This window comes from Pecten maximus, chromosome 18 (genome assembly GCF_902652985.1).
Source record: "Pecten maximus chromosome 18, xPecMax1.1, whole genome shotgun sequence".
NCBI classification, from domain to species: Eukaryota; Metazoa; Mollusca; class Bivalvia; order Pectinida; family Pectinidae; genus Pecten; species Pecten maximus.
This window is the reverse complement of record NC_047032.1, coordinates 31,776,766-31,800,149: the sequence shown is the minus strand read 5'-3', so window position 1 is coordinate 31,800,149 and position 23,384 is coordinate 31,776,766. Positions and strand designations below refer to the sequence as shown.

Below are 23,384 nucleotides of genomic sequence, written 5' to 3'. Positions count from 1 at the left end.
GGCGGCCATCTTGCATTTCAGACCAATCTAAAAAATAACAACACTTGGTCGTGATCATCTCAGAAACATTTCAGGCAAGTTTCAGCCCAACAGCAATGGTGGAACTTGAGAAGAAGTTTAAAATGTGTTTTCAAAATGGCGGCTATGGGGGCCATCTTGGATTTCGGACCGACCCGAAAAATAACAACACTTGCTCGGGATCATATCAGGATCATTTCAGGCAAGTTTCAGCTCAATAGCACTGCTGGAACTTGGGAAGAAGTTTAAAATGTGTTTTTCAAGATGGCGCCTATGGCGGCCATCTTGGATTTCGGACCGACCCGAAAAATAACAACACTTGGTCGGGATCATCTCAGGATCATTTCTGGCAAGTTTCAGCCCAACAGCCCTGATGGAACTTGAGAAGAAGTTTAAAATGAGTTTTTCAAGATGGCGGCTATGGCGGCCATCTTGGATTTCGGACGGACCCGAAAAATAACAACACTTGGTCGGGATCATATCAGGATCATTTCAGGCCAGTTTCAGCTCAATAGCACTGGTGGAACCTGAGAAGAAGTTTAAAATGTGTTTTTTCAAGATGGCGGCTATGGCGGCCATCTTGGATTTCAGACCGACCCGAAAAATAACAACACTTGGTCGGGATCATCTCAGGATCATTTCTGGCAAGTTTCAGCCCAACAGCCCTGGTGGAACTTGAGAAGAAGTTTAAAATAAGTTTTTCAAGATGGCGGCTATGGCGGCCATCTTGGATTTCGGACGGACCCAAAAAATAACAACACTTGGTCGGGATCATATCTGGATCATTTCAGGCCAGTTTCAGCTCAATAGCACTGGTGGAACCTGAGAAGAAGTTTAAAATGTGTTTTTCAAGATGGCGGCTATGGCGGCCATCTTGGATTTTGGACCGACCCGAAAAATAACAACACTTGGTCGGGATCATCTCAGGATCATTTCAGGCAAGTTTTAGCTCAAAAGCACTGGTGGAACTTGAGAAGAAGTTTAAAATGTGTTGTTCAAGATGGCGGCTATGGTGGCCATCTTGGATTTTGGACCGACCCGAAAAATAACAACACTTGGTCGGGATCATCTCAGGATCATTTCAGGCAAGTTTCAGCTCAATAGCACTGGTGGAACTTGAGAAGAAGTTTAAAATGTGTTTTCAAGATGGCGGCTATGGCGGCCATCTTGGATTTTGGACTGACCCGAAAAATAACAACACTTGGTCGGGATTATCTCAGGATCATTTCTGGCAAGTTTCAGCCCAACAGCACTGGTGGAACTTGAGAAGAAGTTTAAAATGTGTTTTCAAAATGGCGGCTATGGCGGCCATCTTGGATTTCGGACTGACCCGAAAAATAACAACACTTGGTCAGGACCATCTCAGGATCATTTCAGGCAAGTTTCAGCTTAATCCCACTGGTGGAACTTGAGAAGAAGATTGAAATTTGAAAAGTTTACGGACGGCGGACGGCGGACGGCGCACGGCGCACGGCGGACGGCGGACGACGACGGACGAAGCATGATGGCTATAGGTCATCCTGACCCTTCGGGTCAGATGACCTAAAAATGGCGAGATCACGTTTCACAGTTTTACCGTGCTATGATTCTACAACTTATTAAAAATCAAGATTAAAATACAAATTCTACCATGTTTGCTATGCAACGCCACTTTTGATTGGTTTAAAACCATGTATTATTTTCAAATAACCCACGCTCGTGCCAATAATACACGCTCGTGCCAATAATACACGGTCGGGAGTCATGGCTGTAAAAAAATTATGTATCTAATATTCACCCGTTTTATTAAAGGTTACTATAGCCGAGTGGGCTAATGGCTTAGTCTTTCATTAATTTTTAACACGACGCGAGTTCGAATCCTACGGAGGCCCCCTCCCTTTTTTTTTCTATTTTTTATCCTTTTTTTTATTTTCAAAGTCAATGCCATATGAAAGATGCTCTTGATCGTACTACTGTATTGCCTGCATATTTCATCAACAAATAATGCAATACTCAAGAAATAAATTACAGGTTTTCTCGGGGTTTCTTTGCTGTTTTTCTATTAGAAAGTGGTCGATCTAAGAACTAAACAGTACATGGTAGAATAGAAATAATCAACATTGACTCGTTTATTGTTGCAGGATATACAACTCGGACTCGGATATTTTGCAATTTTATTTAATAACTCAGGCCTGCGGCCTTCGTTATTAATTCAATTGCAAAATATCCTCGTCCTCGTTGTATATCCTGCAACAATACACGAATCATCGTTAATTATTTCTTAAATATCTAATGTTTCATGTTAGTTTCTTTATAATTGATTGGTTATTGATGTAGCTTCTTATGGAGGTGTTCTATCGACCACCTGACACAAGGAACACATATTTACAAATAGTTAATTGACATGAATTTCCTGTCCATTTAACGATTTACATGATCCGTAAGAATCAGGGTTAAATTGGATCTTTTAAGTGATGATTATGTATTTTGATTGAAACGGGCATATTTGATACAAATATTACCAGGTAGCTAATTTTGATGATTTAATACAAAATCAGAAATCACACTAAAGAGTTTTTGGTTTTTGAAATCTCATTGAAATTCTCAGAATATAAAAATGTACTTGATAAGTATAGGAAAGCCCCAATGCACGGTCTCTGAAACCCTGATGATATCGCATGAAGGTACTGGGGATCACGCAGGACAAAAATACCATATATCAGGATCGGGCAGAATTGGCTGGCATCATTGTTTTTGTATATGCAGTTCAATGTCAATCTCATTGTATTTATTGACTTTATCAAAACAAAAAATCCTCCAATGCTCGCTTCAACAACACCTCTTACAGTGTGACTTCCAGCCATTTTCATTAGAACTGCTTTTCTATGCAAACAAAAACAATAGAATAAAATCAAAATTCTAACAGTTTTCAGCAGATAAGGAAATGAAATCCTAGACATACTTAAAAACTCTTTGGTGGCTTCATTGAATCCAATTATTTCGCTTTACGTTGCTTAGTAACGATGCCTGCATGCATTAATACTTTTTCGGCATAGTAAGTTTTTCCTACAATGCTTTTATCTTTCGTGATTTTCTGTGCCGTATCAGCTGTTTCATGGTTCTACCCTTTGGTAGTTTAATGGATCATCTTGAGTAGAAAATGAAATATTTATGATTGACTAAGACCGCATTGGTTCTAATATTTCACTCTGAGTCAAAGGAAATGTAAATCCCATGTGTTTGAGTTTAGATCCTCCTACAAATGATTACTTAGATCAGGACAAATCTTTGTTTACATGTACACTTAATGTTCACATAACTATATATAGCTCCTATGGTTTTATACTTACAGGTGGCAGCAACTATCACTGCACATTTGAAAATTATGAACCATGCTTTTTAACGAATGATACCAAGGATGATTTTGACTGGACCAGACACTCTGTGAGTTATACATATTTAAATATCTGTGTTATAACCCAAGCCACAGAACACGTTGAAAGTAACCACTTTTCTTTTATCATAAACTGCATTTGCAATTATTCAATAAGAATTGAAATAGGTTTTTTGTCATTTTGAAAATTCTAATTAAATCAGTATGGATTGAATTTTTATTTTCTGAAAGTGACACATTATAATTACAGAATCAGAAAAAAAATGATGAAGCAATTAATTTTGATGTGAACAGGAATAATCAATAAAAAGCTGATCAGTTTACTTTTATTACACACCCTTGTAAACTCTTTCAATGCAGGGTAGTACGGGATCCACCAACACTGGACCAAGCTCTGCGTATGAAGGATCTTACTATAGTTACATTGAGACATCATCACCCAGGAGCTACGGAGACACTGCCCGTCTGTTGTCATCTAGCATAACACTAGGTAACGTATACTACCTACAACCTCTGAGGTACTGCCCGTCTGTTGTCATCTAGCATAACACTAGGTAACGTATACTACCTACAACCTCTGAGGTACTGCCCGTCTGTTGTCATCTAGCATAACACTAGGTAACGTATACTACCTACAACCTCTGAGGTACTGCCCGTCTGTTGTCATCTAGCATAACACAAGGTAACGTATACTAACTACAACCTCTGAGGTACTGCCCGTCTGTTGTCATCTAGCATAACACAAGGTAACGTATACTACCTACAACCTCTGAGGTACTGCCCGTCTGTTGTCATCTAGCATAACACAAGGTAACGTATACTACCTACAACCTCTGAGGTACTGCCCGTCTGTTGTCATCTAGCATAACACAAGGTAACGTATACTACCTACAACCTCTGAGATACTGGCCGTCTTTTGGCATCTGAAATAATACAAGGTTACGTTAATTAAAATTACACCCCCAGAAACCTCTGAGATACTAGCCATCTGATGAATTCTGGCATAACACAAGTTAACATAAATCAAAACTATACTACCTAGAACCTCTGAGATACTGGCCGTCTCTTGTCATCTAACATAACACAAGTTAACATAAATCAAAACTATACTCCCTAGAACCTCTGTGACACCGCCCGTCTCTTGTCATCTAACATAACACAACTTAACGTAAATCAAAACTATACTCCCTAGAACCTCTGTGACACCGCCCGTCTCTTGTCATCTAACATAACACAACTTAACGTAAATCAAAACTATACTCCCTAGAACCTCTGAGAAACTGGCCGTCTGATGACACCTAACATAATACACATTGCGATTCATTTACTATACAGATAATAAGACTACCTAAGTGTTTTTATTTGAATGGATGGTTTGTGACTGTTGCCCATGAACATGTTTTTTACAAGTACTATTTTTTTATTTTCTAAAAAAAGCTTTCTCTGCAAAATTGGCAATATCACGGAACAGATAATAAGTTAATTTGTATCTATGTCCCTAACCATGATAATTATGTCCAATTCCTTGAGTTTTATATATACGGTACGTCATGCTTCACAGCATTCAACATCTGAATGTCCTTTGTCATATGTCGTGCTACATAGCATTCAACATCTGAATGTCCTTTCTCATATGTCGTGCTACACAGCATTCAACATCTGAATGTCGCTTGTTGTGTGTCATGCTACACAACATTCAACACCTGAATGTCGCATGTCGCGCTACACAACATTCAACATCTGAATGTCGCATGTCGCGCTACACAACATTCAACACCTGAATGTCGCATGTCGCGCTACGCAACATTCAACACCTGAATGTCGCATGTCGCGCTACACAACATTCAACACCTGAATGTCGCTTGTCGCATGTCGCGCTACACAACATTCATTTCTGAATGTTGAATGTCGTATGTCGACCTACACGACATTCAAAAGTTCACTCGTTGGCTAGTGAAAACATCTTGACGATGCTTCAAGTAAGTGAATCGATAAATGAATAACTGATAGCTTGACCTTGAACATCGACCTAGTGCCCTTGACATTTAGTGTGGTCTATGCGGCCATAATGATAAAGTCGACAGGTTGGGTTTAGTTACAAAATGGTTAACCACTTGTAATAGGGTCAGTTTTTAACGAGCTCCATATTTCACGTGTCGGAGTGAAGAATGTGCTGATGATTTTCAACGACATCCAGGTTCAATATTCAGCGTCGAAAACTGAACCCGTGATGTTAATTGTACAGCTAGCTAGCCGATGTTACGTTGACGTTAATTGTACAGCTAGCATAGCTGTATACACTACAGCATAGACAGCTCATTATAGTATCATTTGGTTGACAGGATGGAAATGTGAATACTTTTATTGTTTTTTTTATTGTTTTATTTTTATTTCTATTTTTTTTTTCAGGAAATGATAGCTGCCTGTATTTCCATTATCACATGTATGGGGCTGACATAGAAAGCTTGTCTATTTTCGCTGAGTATGAAGGCAATAAATCTCAGGTCTGGTCCAAAGTTGGTAGCCAAGGTGACAGATGGTTCCAAGGAATGGCTACAATCCCATCCCCGACAACACAACAATTATTTAAACCCACAAAGGATGTAACGGTAAATAAACTTCTATCTCAATAAACACTTAGGTCAATAAGGAACAAGATAAATTCTTTAAACAGTTTCTACTCAATAAGCAGCAGTCACTCCTAACCCCAGCCCAAAGTAACAGTTCTCACTCCAACCCTCACACCATCTCAAAGTAACAGTTCTCACCCCAACCCTCACACCATCCCAAAGTAACAGTTCTCACTACTCCAACCCTCGAACCATCCCCAAGTAACAGTTTTCAACCCCATCCCTCACACCATCCCAAAGTAACAGTTCTCACACAAATCCGCACATTATCCCATAGTAACCGTTCTCACTCCAACCCTCACACACCATCCCAAAGTAACAGTTCTCACTCCGACCCTCACACCATCCCAAAGTAACAGTTCTCACTCCAACCCTCACACCATCCCAAAGTAACAGTTCTCACTCCAACCCTCACACCATCCCAATGTAACAGTTCACACCCCAACCCTCACACCATCCCAATGTAACAGTTCTCACTCCAATCCTCACACCATCCCAAAGTCACAGTTCTCACTCCGACCCTCACACCATCCCAAAGTCACAGTTCTCACCCCAACCCTCACACCATCCCAATGTAACAGTTCACACCCCAACCCTCACTCCAACCCTCACCACTCACTCCAACCCTCACAAAGCACCATTCCAAAGTAACAGTTTCTCACTCAACTCTCACCCACACCATCCCAAGTAACAGTTCTCACCCCCAACCCTCACACCATCCCAATGTAACAGTTCACAACCCCAACCCCTCACACCATCCCAATGTAACAGTTCTCACTCCGACCCTCACACCATCCCAAAGTAACAGTTCTCACTCCGACCCTCACACCATCCCAAAGTAACAGTTCTCACTCCGACCCTCACACCATCCCAAAGTAACAGTTCTCACTCCGACCCTCACACCATCCCAAAGTAACAGTTCTCACTCCGACCCTCACACCATCCCAAAGTCACAGTTCTCACTCCGACCCTCACACCATCCCCAAGTAACAGTTCTCACTCCAACCCACACCATCCCAATGTAACAGTTCACACCCCAACCCTCACACCATCCCAAAGTCACAGTTCTCACTCCAACCCTCACATCATTCCAAAGTAACAGTTCTCACTCCAACCCTCCCATCATTCCAAAGTCACAGTTCTCACTCCAACCCTCACACCATCCCAAAGTCACAGTTCTCACTCCGACCCTCACATCATCCCAAAGCAACAGTTCTCACTCCGACCATCACACCATCCCAAAGTAACAGTTCTCACTCCAACCCTCACACCATCCCAATGTAACAGTTCACACCCCAACCCTCACACCATCCCAATGTAACAGTTCTCACCCCAACCCTCACATCATCCCAAAGTAACAGTTCTCACTCCAACCCTCACATCATCCAAAGTAACAGTTCTCACTCCAACCCTCACACTATCCCAATGTAACAGTTCTCACCCCAACCCTCACATCATTCCAAAGTAACAGTTCTCACTCCAACCCACACATTGTCCAAAAGTAACAGTTCTCACTTCAACCCTCACACCATCCCAAAGTCACAGTTCTCACTCCAACCCTCACACCATCCCAAAGTAACAGTTCTCACTCCAACCCTCACACCATCTCAAAGTAACAGTTCTCACTCCAACCCTCACATCATCCCAAAGTAACAGTTCTCACTCCAACCCTCACATTGTCCAAAAGTAACAGTTCTCACCCCAACCCTCACACTATCCCAATGTAACAGTTCTCACTTCAACCCTCACCCCATCCCAAAGTAACAGTTCTCACTCCAACCCTCACACTATCCCAAAGTAACAGTTCTCACCCCAACCCTCACACCATCCCAATGTAACAGTTCTCACCCCAACCCTCACATTGTCCAAAAGTAACAGTTCTCACTCCCAACCCTCACACCATCTCCAAAGTAACAGTTCTCACTCCAACCCTCACACCATCCCAAAGTCACAGTTCTCACTCCGACCATCACACCATCCCAAAGTAACAGTTCTCACTCCAACCCACACACCATCCCAAAGTAACAGTTCTCACTCCCAACCCTCACATTGTCCAAAAGTAACAGTTCTCACCCAACCCACACACCATCCCAAAGTAACAGTTCTCACTCCAACCCTCACACCATCCCAAAGTCACAGTTCTCACTCCGACCATCACACCATCCCAAAGTAACAGTTCTCACTACTCCAACCCTCACACCATCCCAAAGTAACAGTTCTCACTACTCCAACCCTCACACCATCCCAAAGTAACAGTTCTCACTCCAACCCTCACACCATCCCAAAGTAACAGTTCTCACTCCGACCCTCACACCATCCCAAAGTAACAGTTCTCACTCCGACCCTCACACCATCCCAAAGTAACAGTTCTCACTCCGACCCTCACACCATCCCAAAGTAACAGTTCTCACTCCAACCCACACACCATCCCAAAGTAACAGTTCTCACTCCAACCCTCACACCATCCCAAAGTAACAGTTCTCACTCCAACCCTCACACCATCCGAAATTATACCCTCTCACCCTTCATCCCCATCCCAACGTAACCCTCTTACCCTTCATCCCCATCCCAACGTAACCCTCTCACCCGTCATGCCCCCTCCCAACGTAACCCCTCTCACCCTTCATCCCCATCCCAACGTAACCCTTTCACCCTTCATCCCCATCCCAACGTAACCCCCCCCTTCATCCCCCACCACAACATAACCCTCTCACCCTTCATCCCCATCCTAATGTAACCCTCTCACCCTTCATCCCCATCCCAACGTAACCCTTTCATCCTTCATCCCCATCCCAACGTAACCCTCTCACCCTTCATCCCCATCCCAACGTAACCCTCTCACCCTTCATCCCCATCCCAACATAACCCCTCACCCTTCATCCCCATCCCAACGTAACCCTCTCACCCTTCATCCCCATCCCAACATAACCCTTTCATGCTTCATCCCCATCCCAACGTAACCCTCTCACCCTTCATCCCCACGTAACCCTCTCACCCTTCATCCCCATCCCAACGTAACCCTCTCACCCTTCATCCCCATCCCAACGTACCCTCTCACCCTTCATCCCCCATCCCAATGTAACCCTCTCACCCTTCATCCCCATCCTAATGTAACCCTCACCCTTCATCCCCATCCTAATGTAACCCTCTCACCCTTCATCCCCCATCCCATCGTAACCCTCTCACCCTTCATCCCCATCCCAACGTAACCCTCTCACCCTTCATCCCCATCCCAACGTAACCCTCGCATACCTTCATCCCCATCCCAACGTAACCCTCTCACCCTTCATCCCCATCCCAACGTAACCCTCTCACCCTTCATCCCCATCCCAACGTAACCCTCTCACCCTTCATCCCCCATCCCAACGTAACCCTCTCACCCTTCATCCCCCATCCCAACGTAACCCTCTCACCCTTCATCCCCATCCAACGTAACCCTCTCACCCTTCATCCCCATCCCAACGTAACCCTCTCATCCTTCATCCCCATCCCAACGTAACCCCTCTCACCCTTCATCCCCCATCCCAACGTAACCCTCTCACCCTTTATCCCCATCCCCAACGTAACCCTCTCACCCTTCATCCCCATCCCAACGTAACCCTCTCACCCTTCATCCCCCATCCCAACGTAACCCTCTCACCCTTCATCCCCATCCCAACGTAACCCTCTCACCTTACCAACGCTCACCCTTCATCCCCCACCACAACATAACCCTCTCACCCTTCATCCCATCCCAACGTAACCCTCTCATCCCTTCATCCCCATCCCAACGTAACCCTCTCACCCTTCATCCCCCACCCAACATAACCCTCTCACCCTTCATCCCCATCCAACGTAACCCCTCTCACCCTTCATCCCCATCCCAACGTAACCCTCTCACCCTTCATCCCCCATCCCATCGTAACCCCTCTCACCCTTCATCCCCATCCCAACGTAACCCTCTCACCCTTCATCCCCATCCCAACATAACCCTCTCACCCTTCATCCCCATCCCAACGTAACCCTCTCACCCTTCATCCCCATCCCTAACTGTAACCCTCACGCCTTCCAATCCCCACCTAATGTACCCTCATCCTTCATGCCCGCCCCCTCCTAATGTACCTCACCCTTCATCCCCCATCCCATCGTAACCCTCTCACCCGTCATGCCCCATCCCATCGTAACCCTCTCACCCTTCATCCCCATCCCAACGTAACCCTTTCACCCGTCATCCCCATCCCAACATAACCCTCTCACCCTTCATCCCCATCCCAACGTAACCCCTCTCACCCTTCATCCCTATCCCAACTCACCCTCTCAAACCTTCACATCATCCCCATCCCAAACGTAACCCTCTTCAACCCTGACATCCCCATCCCCACGTAACCCCTCTCACCCTTCTCCACCATCCCAACGTAACCCTCTCACCCTTCATCCCCATCCCAACGTAACCCTCTCACCCTTCATCCACCCTCCACCGAACCCCTCACCCTTCCCCCCCGCAGCCCCCTAACCCCTGCTCACCCTTTGTTCTCCCCATCAACCAACGTAACCTCTCTCACCCTTCATCCCCCATCCCAAATACCCCTCACCCTTTCATCCCCATCCCCACGTAACCTCTCATCCTTCATCCCCATCCCACGTAACCCTTGTTCCTCCCCTCATCCCATCCCACGTAGCCCCCTCCCCTTCATCCCCTCCTAATGTAACCCTCACCTTCATCCCCCTCCTAACTGTAACCTCATCCTTCATTCCCATCCTAATGTAACTCCTCACCTTCTCCCCCATCCAATCGTACCCGCTCACCCTTCATTCCCCATCCATCGTAAACCCTCTCCCTCATCCTCCCCATCCCATCGTAACCCTCTCACCTTCATCCCCATCCCATCGTAACCCTCTCACCCTTCATCCCCCATCCCATCGTAACCCTCTCACCCTTCATCCCCATCCCATCGTAACCCCTCAGCCTTCATCCCCCATCCCAACGTAACCCTCTCACCCTTTATCCCCATCCCACCCTATAGTAACCCTCTCCACCCTTCACCCCATCCCTCGTAGTAAACCCTCTCAGCCGTCATCCCCCATCCCACGTACCCCTCTCATGCGTCCTCCCCATCCCAACGTAACCCCTCCACCCGTCTCCCCATCCCACGTAAACCCCTCTCGCCTTCATCCCCCATCCCAACGTAACCCTCTCCACACACCTCATTCCCCATCCCACTCGTAACCCTCTCACCCTCATCCCCATCACCGTCGTAAACCCTCTCATCCTTCATCCCCCATCCCCACGTAACCTCTCACCCTTTATCCCCATCGCCAACGACCCTCCCACCCTTCAATCCCCATCTAATTTAACCCGCATCCTTCATCCCCTCCTAATGTCACTCTACCCTTCCATCCCCCATCCCATCGTAACCCTCTCACCGCGTCCATTGCATGGGCCCGCATCCCATGTAACCCTCTCAACCCTTCATCCCCATCCCTCGTAACCCTCTAGCCTCATCCCCATCCCAACTTAACCCTCTCAACCCTCTCCCCCTTTCATCCCCCATCCCATCGTAACCCTCTCACCAGTCATCCCCATCACTCCCGTACCCTCTCAGCCTTCATCCCCATCCCAACGTACCCTCTCGACCCTTATTCCCCATCCCAACGTAACCCTCCCACCCTTCATCCCCATCCTATGTACCCTCCACCCTCATCCTCCCCATCCATAATGTAAGCCCTCATCCTTTCATCCCCATCCTAATGTAACTCTCACCCTTCATACCCCCATCCCATCGTAAACCCTCTCACACCGTCGATGCCCCCTACCATCGTAAACCCTCTCACCCTTCATCCCCATCCCAACGTAATCCCTTTCCCCGTCATCCCCATCCCACATCACCCTCTCACCCTTCTCATCCCATCCCCCACGTACCCCTCCACCCGTCCATCCATACCCAACGTAACCCTCTTCAACCCTTCATCCCCATCCCAACGTAACCCGCTCACCCTTCATCCCCATCCAAACTTACCCCTCTCACCCTTCATCCACCATCCAACGTAACCCTCTCACCTTCATCTCCCCATCCCAACGTAACCCCTCTCACCCTCACCCTTCATCCCCCATCCCAACGTAACCCTCTCACCCTTCATCCCCCATCCCAACATAACCCCTCTCACCCTTTATCCCCATCCCCACGTAACCCTCTCACCCTTCATCCCCATCCCAACATAACCCCTCTCACCCTTCATCCCCATCCCAACGTAACCCCTCTCATCCTTCATCCCCCATCCCACGTAACCCTTTCACCCTTCATCCCCATCCCACGTAACCCCTCTCAAACCCTTCATCCGTCAATTCCCCATCCCAACGTAACCCTTTCATCCTTCATCCCCATCACCGCCCAACTTACCCTCCCCCCTTCATCCCCCACCACAACATAACCCTCTCACCCTTCATCCCCATCCCAACGTAACCCTCACCCTTCATCCCCATCCCAACGTAACCCTTTTCATCCTTCATCCCCCATCCCAACGTAACCCTCTCCCCTTCAACCCCCATCCCAAAGTAAACCCTCTCACCCTTCACCCCCCATCCCAACATAACCCCTCTCACCCTTTATCCCCATCCCAACGTAAACCTTCTCACCCTTTTCATCCCCATCCCAACTAACCCTTTCTGCTTTCTCCCCATCCCAAAACGTAACCCTCTCACCCTTTCATCCCCACGTAACCCCTCTCACCCTTCATCCCCATCCCAACGTAACCCTCTCACCCTTCATCCCCATCCCAACGTAGCCCTCTCACCCTTCATCCCCATCCTAATGTAACCCTCACCCTTCATCCCCATCCTAATGTAACCCTCATCCTTCATCCCCATCCTAATGTAACTCTCACCCTTCATCCCCCATCCCATCGTAACCCTCTCACCCTTCATCCCCATCCCATCGTAACCCTCTCACCCTTCATCCCCATCCCATCGTAACCCTCTCACCCTTCATCCCCATCCCATCGTAACCCTCTCAGCCTCATATCTTCCCCGTCCCCCATCGACCCCTCTCACCCTTCAATCCCCCTCCTCGTCCCCCCGCTCAGCCTTCATCCCCCATCCAACGTAAACCCTCTCACCCTTCATCCCCATCCTTCGTACCCTCCTCACCCTTCAATTTCCCCATCCATCGTAACCCTCTCAGCCTCATCCCCCACCACCGTCACCTCTCATGCTTCATCCCCATCCCACGTCCCTCTCACCCTTCATCCCATCCCAACGTAACGCAACCCTCTCAGCTTCCTCCCCCATAGCCCAACTACCCTCTCACCCTTCATCCCCATCCCATCGTACCCTCCCCCCCTTCATCCCCATCCTAATGTAACCCTCATCCTTCATCCCCATCCTAATGTAACTCTCACCCTTCATCCCCCATCCCATCGTAACCCTCTCACCCGTCATGCCCCCTCCATCGTAACCCTCTCACCCTTCATCCCCATCCCATCGTAACCCTCTCAGCCTTCATCCCCATCCCAACGTAACCCTCTCACCCTTCATCCCCCATCCCAACGTAACCCTCTCCCCCCCTTCATCCCCATCCCATCGTAACCCTCTCACCCTTCATCCCCCCATCCCAACCTAACCCTCCATCACCCTTTATATATCCCCATCCACGTAACCCTCCCCACCTTCATCACCCCATCCTAATTACCTCACCCTTCCTCCGGTCCCCATCCTAAATGTAACCCTCATCCTCATCCCCCATCCTAATGTGAACTCCAACCCTTCACCCCAATCCCATCGTAACCACTCTCAACCTCTCACCCGTCATGCCCCATCCCAATAATCGTAACCCTCTTCTCACCCTCATCCACCACCCAACGTAACCCTTTCACCCGTCATCCCCATCCCAACATAACCCTCTCACCCTTCATCCCCATCCCAACGTAACCCCTCTCACCCTTCATCCCTATCCCAACGTAACCCTCTCACCCTTCATCCCCATCCCAACGTAACCCTCTCACCCTTCATCCCCATCCCCACGATAACCCCTCTCACCCTTCTCCCCCATCCCAACGTAACCCTCTCACCCCTTCATCCCCCATCCCAACATAACCCCTCTCACCCTTATCCCCATCCAAACGTAACCCTCTCACCCTTCATCCCCATCCCAAACATAACCCTCTCACCCTTCATCCCCATCCCAACGTAACCCCTCTCATCCTTCATCCCCATCCCAACGTAACCCTCACCCTTCATCCCCCATCCCAACGTAACCCTCTCACCCGTCATGCCCCATCCCAACGTAACCCTCTCACCCTTCATCCCCATCCCAACGTAACCCTCTCACCCTTCATCCCCATCCCAACGTAACCCTCTCACCCTTCATTCCCATCCAACGTACCCTTTCACCCTTTATCCCCATCCCAACGTTAACCCATTCACCCTTCATCTCCATCCAAACGTAACCCTACTCACCTTCATCCCCCACCACAACATAACCCTCGCACCTTCATCCCCATCCCAACATAACCCTCTCATGCCTTCATCCCCATCCCAACGTAACCCTCTCACCCTTCATCCCCCATCCCAACGTAACCCTCTCACCCTTTATCCCCATCCCAACGTAACCCTCCCACCCTTCATCCCCATCCTAATGTAACCCTCACCCTTCATCCCCATCCTAATGTAACCCTCATCCTTCATCCCCATCCTAATGTAACTCTCACCCTTCATCCCCCAATCCCAATCGTAACCCTCTCACCCGTCATGCCCCATCCCATCGTAACCCTCTCATCCTTCATCCCCATCCCAACGTAACCCTCTCACCCTTCATCCCCATCCCATCGTAACCCTCTCAGCCTTCATCCCCCATCCCAACGTAACCCTCTCATGCTTCATCCCCATCCCAACGTAACCCCTCTCACCCTTCATCCCCATCCCAACGTAACCCTTTCACCCTTCATCCCCATCCCAACGTAACCCTTTCACCCTTCATCCCCATCCCAACGTAACCCTCTCACCCTTCATCCCCATCCCAACGTAACCCTCACCCTTCATCCCCCATCCCAACGTACCCTCTCACCCTTCATCCCCATCCCAACGTAACCCTCACCCTTCATCCCTATCCCAACGTAACCCTCTCACCCTTTATCCCTATCCCAACGTAACCCCTCTCACCCTTCATCCCTATCCCAACGTAACCCTCTCACCCTTCATCCCCATCCCAACGTAACCCCTCTCAACCTTCATCCCCATCCCAACGTAACCCTCACCCTTCATCCCCATCCCAACGTAACCCCTCTCATCCTTCATCCCCATCCCAACGTAACCCTTTCATCCTTCATCCCCATCCCAACGTAACCCTCACCCTTCATCCCCATCCCAACGTAACCCTCACCCTTCATCCCCATCCCAACGTAACCCTCTCACCCTTCATCCCCATCCCAACGTAACCCTCTCATCCTTCATCCCCATCCCAACGTAACCCCCTCTCACCCTTCATCCCCCACCACAACATAACCCTCTCACCCTTCATCCCCCACCACAACATAACACTCACCCTTCATCCCCATCCCAACGTAACCCTCTCACCCCTTTATCCCCATCCCAACGTAACCCCTCTCACCCTTCATCCCTATCCCAACGTAACCCTCTCACCCTTCATCCCCATCCCAACGTAACCCCTCTCACCCTTCATCCCCATCCCAAACGTAACCCTCACCCTTCATCCCCATCCCAACGTAACCCCTCTCATCCTTCATCCCCATCCCAACGTAACCCTTTCATCCTTCATCCCCATCCCAACGTAACCCTCACCCTTCATCCCCATCCCAACGTAAACCCTCACCCTTCATCCCCATCCCAACGTAACCCTCTCACCCTTCATCCCCATCCCAACGTAACCCTCTCATCCTTCATCCCCATCCCAACGTAACCCCTCTCACCCTTCATCCCCCACCACAACATAACCCTCTCACCCTTCATCCCCCACCACAACATAACACTCACCCTTCATCCCCCATCCCAACGTAACCCTCTCACCCTTCATCCCCCATCCAACATAACCCCTCTCACCCTTTATCCCCATCCCCACGTAACCCTCTCACCCTTCATCCCCATCCCAACATAACCCCTCTCACCCTTCATCCCCATCCCAACGTAACCCCTCTCATCCTTCATCCCCATCCCAACGTAACCCCTCACCCTTCATCCCCCATCCCAACGTAACCCTCTCACCCGTCATGCCCCATCCCAACGTAACCCTCTCACCCTTCATCCCCATCCCAACGTAACCCTCTCACCCTTCATTCCCATCCCAACGTAACCCTTTCACCCTTTATCCCCATCCCAACGTAACCCCTTCACCCTTCATCTCCATCCCAACGTAACCCCTCTCACCCTTCATCCCCCACCACAACATAACCCTCTCACCCTTCATCCCCATCCCAACATAACCCTCTCATGCTTCATCCCCATCCCAACGTAACCCTCTCACCCTTCATCCCCCATCCCAACGTAACCCTCTCACCCTTTATCCCCATCCCAACGTAACCCTCCCACCCTTCATCCCCATCCTAATGTAACCCTCACCCTTCATCCCCATCCTAATGTAACCCTAATCCTTCAGTCCCCATCCTAATGTAACTCTCACACCTTCATCCCCCATCCATCGTAACCCTCTCACCCGTCATGCCCCATCCCATCGTACACCCTCTCATCCTTCATCCCCCTCCCAACGTAACCCTCTCAACCTTCATCCCCATCCCATCGTAACACTCTCAGGCCTTCATTCCCCCATCCCAACGTAACCCTCTCATGCTTCATCCCCATCCCAACGTAACCCCTCTCACCCTTCATCCCCATCCCAACGTAACCCTTTCACCCTTCATCCCCATCCCAACGTAACCCTTTCACCCTTAATCCCCCATCCCAACGTAACCCCTCTCACCCTTCATCCCCATCCCAACGTAACCCTCACCCTTCATCCCCAATCCCAACGTAACCCTCTCACCCTTCATCCCCATCCCAAACGTAACCCCCCTCACCCCTTTATCCCCCCCACAAAAACCCTCCACCCTTCCCCCCCACCCCAAAAAACCCCCCGTTCACCCCATCCCAAAACCCTCCCCTTCATCCCCCCTCCCCCCCAACCCCCTTTACCCACCCCTCCAAAACCCCCCACCATCCCATCCAAGTAACCCCCCCCTTTCCCCCCCCTTTTAACCCTCCCCTTATCCCCACAAGACCCCCCCCCCTTTTCCCCCCCTCCCCTAACCCCCCCTCCCCCCCCCCCCCCCGTCCTCTCATCCCCTTTTCCCCCACCCCAAAACCCTCCCCTTCATCCCCCCCACGAACCCCTACCCAATCCCCCCCCCAAAAATAAAACCCCTTTATCTTCATCCATCCCAACGTAACCCTTACCCTTTCCCCCCAAATAACCCTTCACCTTTCCCCCCCAAAAACCCCTTCCCCCCCATCCCCATCCCCAAATAAACCCTTCCCCCCTTTTTCCCCCAACTAACCCTCCCCCCACCCCCCACCCAAGTAACCCCCCCCACCCTCAACCCCCCCCAACGTAAAACCCCCACCCTTTACCCCCTCCCAACGTAACCCTTTACCCTTTATCCCCATCCCAACCCCAACCCTCCCCTTAAAACCCCCCCTAAACCCCCTAACCCCATCCCCACCAGTAACCCCTCTCCCTTACCCCCCCAAAAGTAACCCTCCCCTTCTCCCCCCCAAAACCCCCTTACCTTATCCCCCCACCCCAATTTTACCCTTTCCCCCCCCCAACTAACCCTCCCCTTTAAAACCCATCCAAAAACCTCACCCTTAAACCCCATCCCAACGTAAAACCCCCTACCCTTCATCCCCACCCCAAACGTAACCTAAATTTTTTCATCCCATCCCAAAGAACCCCCCCCCCCCCCCCCCAAACCCCTCCCCCCTTCCCCCCCACCCCCCCTAAACCCTACCCCATCCCACCCCAAAAAACCCCCCCCTTCCCCCCATCCCCCGAACCCCCCCCCTTCATCCCTCCCAACTAACCCCTTTCCTTTTCCCCAATCCCGTACCCCTTCCCCCTTCCCCCCCCCCAAAAACCCTCTCACCCCTTTATCCCCATCCCAAAAATAACCCCTTTACCCCCCAAAACCCCATCCCAAAAAACCCTCCACCTTCCCCCACCCCCCCCTAACCCCCTTTTCCCTTCATCCCATCCCAACAACCCCCCCCCCACCCAAAAAATCACCCTTCTCCCCTCCCCCCCCCACCCCCCCATCCCAAGTAACCCCCCCCAACCCCCTCCCCCTCCCCAAAATAACCCTCCACCCCTTCCCCCAATCCCCCCCAACTTACCCCCCCCTCCCCCATCCCCTAACCCCCTCCCCCTTTCCCCCAACCAAAACCCTTCACCCTTTTCCCATCCAAAACCTCACCCCTTCATCCCTCCCAAAACCTCCCCTTCCCCCATCCAACGAACCCCTCCCCCTTCATCCCCACCCACAACCTCACCCTTCAATCCCCCCATCCAACAAAACCCTTCCCTTTATCCCCACCCAACGTAACCTCTCCCCTTCCCCATCCCAACGTAAACCTCTCACCTTTATCCCCATCCCAACAACCCTCCACCCTTCATCCCCCCATCCATGTAACCCTCAAACCCCTTTATCCCCATCCAATGTAACCCTCACCTTCATCCCTCCCAAGTAACCCCCACCCCTTTATCCCCATCCCAAGTAACCCTCTCACCCTTCACTCCCCACCAACGTAACCCTCTCACCTTCAATCCCCATCACCAAACGTAACCCTTTCACCCTTCATCCCCATCCCAACGTAACCCTTCCCCCCTTCATCCCCATCCCAACGTAACCCCTCATCCTTCATCCCATCCAAAAGTAACCCTCTCACCTTCATCCCCATCCCAACAACCCTTCACCACCCTACCCAACCACACCCTTCATCACCATCACCATCACAACGTCCCCTTCACCCATCCCCACCCACCTACCCTATCCACACCCACCCCATCCACCTTCATCCCATCCCAACATAACCCCTCTCACCCTTCATCCCCATCCCAAGGTAACCCCTCTCATCCTTCATCCCCATCCCAACGTAACCCTCACCCTTCATCCCCCATCCCAACGTAACCCTCTCACCCGTCATGCCCAATCCCAACGTAACCCTCTCACCCTTCATCCCCATCCCAACGTAACCCTCTCACCCTTCATCCCCATCCCAACGTAACCCTCTCACCCTTCATTCCCATCCCAACGTAACCCTTTCACCCTTTATCCCCATCCCAACGTAACCCTCTCACCCTTCATCTCCATCCCAACGTAACCCTCTCACCCTTCATCCCCCACCACAACATAACCCTCTCACTCTTCATCCCCATACCAACATAACCCTCTCATGCTTCATCCCCATCCCAACGTAACCCCTCTCACCCTTCATCCCCCATCCCAACGTAACCCTCTCACCCTTTATCCCCATCCCAACGTAACCCTCCCACCCTTCATCCCCATCCTAATGTAACCCTCACCCTTCATCCCCATCCTAATGTAACCCTCATCCTTCATCCCCATCCTAATGTAACTCTCACCCTTCATCCCCCATCCCATCGTAACCCTCTCACCCGTCATGCCCCATCCCATCGTAACCCTCTCATCCTTCATCCCCATCCCAACGTAACCCTCTCACCCTTCATCCCCATCCCATCGTAACCCTCTCAGCCTTCATCCCCCATCCCAACGTAACCCTCTCATGCTTCATCCCCATCCCAACGTAACCCCTCTCACCCTTCATCCCCATCCCAACGTAACCCTTTCACCCTTCATCCCCATCCCAACGTAACCCTTTCACCCTTCATCCCCATCCCAACGTAACCCCTCTCACCCTTCATCCCCATCCCAACGTAACCCTCACCCTTCATCCCCCATCCCAACGTAACCCTCTCACCCTTCATCCCCATCCCAACGTAACCCTCACCCTTCATCCCTATCCCAACGTAACCCTCTCACCCTTTATCCCCATCCCAACGTAACCCCTCTCACCCTTCATCCCTATCCCAACGTAACCCTCTCACCCTTCATCCCCATCCCAACGTAACCCCTCTCAACCTTCATCCCCATCCCAACGTAACCCTCACCCTTCATCCCCATCCCAACGTAACCCCTCTCATCCTTCATCCCCATCCCAACGTAACCCTTTCATCCTTCATCCCCATCCCAACGTAACCCTCACCCCTTCATCCCCATCCCAACGTAACCCTCACCCTTCATCCCCATCCCAACGTAACCCTCTCACCCTTCATCCCCATCCCAACGTAACCCTCTCATCCTTCATCCCCATCCCAACGTAACCCCTCTCACCCTTCATCCCCCACCACAACATAACCCTCTCACCCTTCATCCCCCACCACAACATAACACTCACCCTTCATCCCCATCCCAACGTAACCCTCTCACCCTTCATCCCCATCCCAACGTAACCCCTCGCACCCTTCATCCCCATCCCAACGTAACCCTCTCACCCTTCATCCCCATCCCAACGTAACCCCTCTCACCCTTCATCCCCATCCACAACATAACCCTCTCACCCTTCATCCCCATCCCAACGTAACCCTCTCACCCTTCATCCCCCACCACAACTTAACCCTCTCACCCTTCATCCCCATCCCAACGTAACCCTCTCACCCTTCATCCCCATCCCAACGTAACCCTCTCACCCTTCATCCCCCACCCAACGTAACCCTCACCCTTCATCCCCATCCCAACGTAACCCTCTCACCCTTCATCCCCATCCCAACGTAACCCTCTCACCCTTCATCCCCACCACAACATAACCCCTCTCACCCTTCATCCCCATCCCAACGTAACCCTCTCACCCTTCATCCCCCATCCCAACGTAACCCTCTCACCCTTCATCCCCATCCTAACGTAGCCCTCACCCTTCATCCCTATCCCAACGTAACCCTCTCACCCTTCATCCCCATCCCAACATAACCCCTCTCACCCTTCATCCCCATCCCAACGTAACCCCTCTCAACCTTCATCCCCATCCCAACGTAACCCTCACCCTTCATCCCCATCCCAACGTAACCCCTCTCATCCTTCATCCCCATCCCAACGTAACCCTTTCATCCTTCATCCCCATCCCAACGTAACCCTCACCCTTCATCCCCCATCCCAACGTAACCCTCTCACCCTTCATCCCCATCCCAACGTAACCCCTCTCACCCTTCATCCCCATCCTAACGTAACCCTCACCCTTCATCCCTATCCCAACGTAACCCTCTGACCCTTCCTTCCCATCCCAACGTAACCCCTCTCACCCTTCATCCCCATCCCGACATAACCCTCTCATCGTTCATCCCCATCCCAACGTAACCCTTTCATCCTTCATCCCCATCCCAACATAACCCCTCTCACCCTTCATCCCCCATCCCAACGTAACCCTCTCACCCTTCATCCCCCATCCCAACGTAACCCTCATCCTTCATCCCCATCCAAACGTAGCCCTCACCCTTCATCCCCATCCCAACGTAACCCCTCTCATCCTTCATCCCCATCCCAACTTAACCCTCACCCTTCTTCCCCATCCCAACATAACCCTCTCACCCAAACTCCAGTCCCAAAGTCATCCCAACCACAGACACTCAACCCTCATCCTAAAGTAACCTACTTTCCCCTAACCACCATCCCAAAGTAACCTACTTTCCCCTAACCACCATCCCAAAGTAACCTACTTTCCCCTAACCACCATCCCAAAGTAACCACTTTTCCCCTAACCCCATCCCAAATAACCCCCTTTCCCGTAACCCCATCCCAAAGTAACCCCTTTCCCCTAACCTTCGTCCCAAAGAAATCCCCTTTCCTCTTACTTTTATCCTAAAGTAACCCCCTTTCCCGTAACCCCATCCCAAAGTAACCCCTTTCCCCTAACCTTCGTCCCAAAGTAACCCCTTTCCCCTAACCTTCGTCCCAAAGAAATCCCCTTTCCTCTTACTTTTATCCTAAAGTAACCCCCTTTCCCCTTACCACCATCCCAAAGTAACCTACTTTCCCCTAACCACCATCCCAAAGTAACCCCCTTCACCTAACCACCATCCCAAAGTAACCCCCTTCACCTAACCACCATCCCAAAGTAACCCCTTTCCCCTAACCCCATCCCAAAGTAACCCCTTTCCCCTAACCTTCGTCCCAAAGTAACCCCTTTCCCCTAACCTTCGTCCCAAAGTAATCCCCTTTCCTCTTACTTTTATCCTAAAGTAACCCCCTTTCCCCTAACCCCATCCCAAAGTAACCCCTTTCCCCTAACCACCATCCCAAAGTAACCTCCTTCACCTAACCACCATCCCAAAGTAACCCCCTTCACCTAACCACCATCCCAAAGTAACCCCCTTTCCCCTAACCCCATCCCAAAGTAACCCCTTTCCCCTAACCTTCGTCCCAAAGTAACCCCTTTCCCCTAACCTTCGTCCCAAAGTAATCCCCTTTCCTCTTACTTTTACCCTAAAGTAACCCCCTTTCCCCTAACCCCATCCCAAAGTAACCCCTGTCCCCTAACCACCATCCCAAAGTAACCCCCTTCACCTAACCACCATCCCAAAGTAACCCCCTTTCCCCTAACCACCATCCCAAAGTAACCTCCTTTCCCCTAACCACCATCCCAAAGTAATCCCCTTTCCCCTAACCCCAATCCCAAAGTAACCCCTTTCCCCTAACCACCATCCAAAAGTAACCCCCTTTCACCTAACCACCATCCCAAAGTAATCCTTTTCCCCCTAACCACCATCCAAAAGTAACCCCCTTTCCCCTAACCACCATCCCAAATTAACCCCCCTTCCCCTAACCCCAATCCCAAAGTAACCCCTAACTCAAACCTCACCCTACAGTTTTATTATTACTTTTTGAGGAGCTGAATAATGTATTTTTGTAGATTGGAATTGAGGCTACAAGGGGTTCAAGCTACGAAGGAGATATCGCTATAGATGATGTATACCTAGTAGAAGGAAGCGCGTGTGCCTCAGGTAATTATTACTACTGTTTATTATCTTATCATACGTCACTTTGTCTCGACTTTACCTCAGGTAATTATTACTACTGTTTATTATCTATCATACGTCACTTTGTCTCGACTTTAACTCAGGTAATTACCACAACTGTTAATTATCTATCATACGTCACTTTGTCTCGAGTTTACCTCAGGTAATTATTACTACTGTTTATTATCTATCATAAGTCACTTTGTCTCGACTTTACCTCAGGTAATTATTACTACTGTTTATTATCTATCATACGTCATATTGTCTCGAGTTTACTTCAGGTAATTATTACTACTGTTAATTATCTATCATACGTCACTTTGTCTCGACTTTACCTCAGGTAATTATTACTACTGT

The 23,384-nt window shown here is 49.9% G+C and overlaps 1 protein-coding gene across 1 annotated transcript in view; it reads left to right on the top strand.

The window, feature by feature from the left end:
- LOC117316368 overlaps nucleotides 1–23,384 on the top strand; it is a 229,230-nt gene that overhangs the window by 186,715 nt on the left and 19,131 nt on the right. The window contains exons 100-103 of the mRNA XM_033870909.1: nucleotides 3,350–3,441; nucleotides 3,752–3,881; nucleotides 5,801–6,000; nucleotides 22,922–23,012. Of these exons, the coding sequence (XP_033726800.1) occupies nucleotides 3,350–3,441; nucleotides 3,752–3,881; nucleotides 5,801–6,000; nucleotides 22,922–23,012 (513 nt within the window). The remainder of the gene's footprint in view (nucleotides 1–3,349; nucleotides 3,442–3,751; nucleotides 3,882–5,800; nucleotides 6,001–22,921; nucleotides 23,013–23,384) is intronic.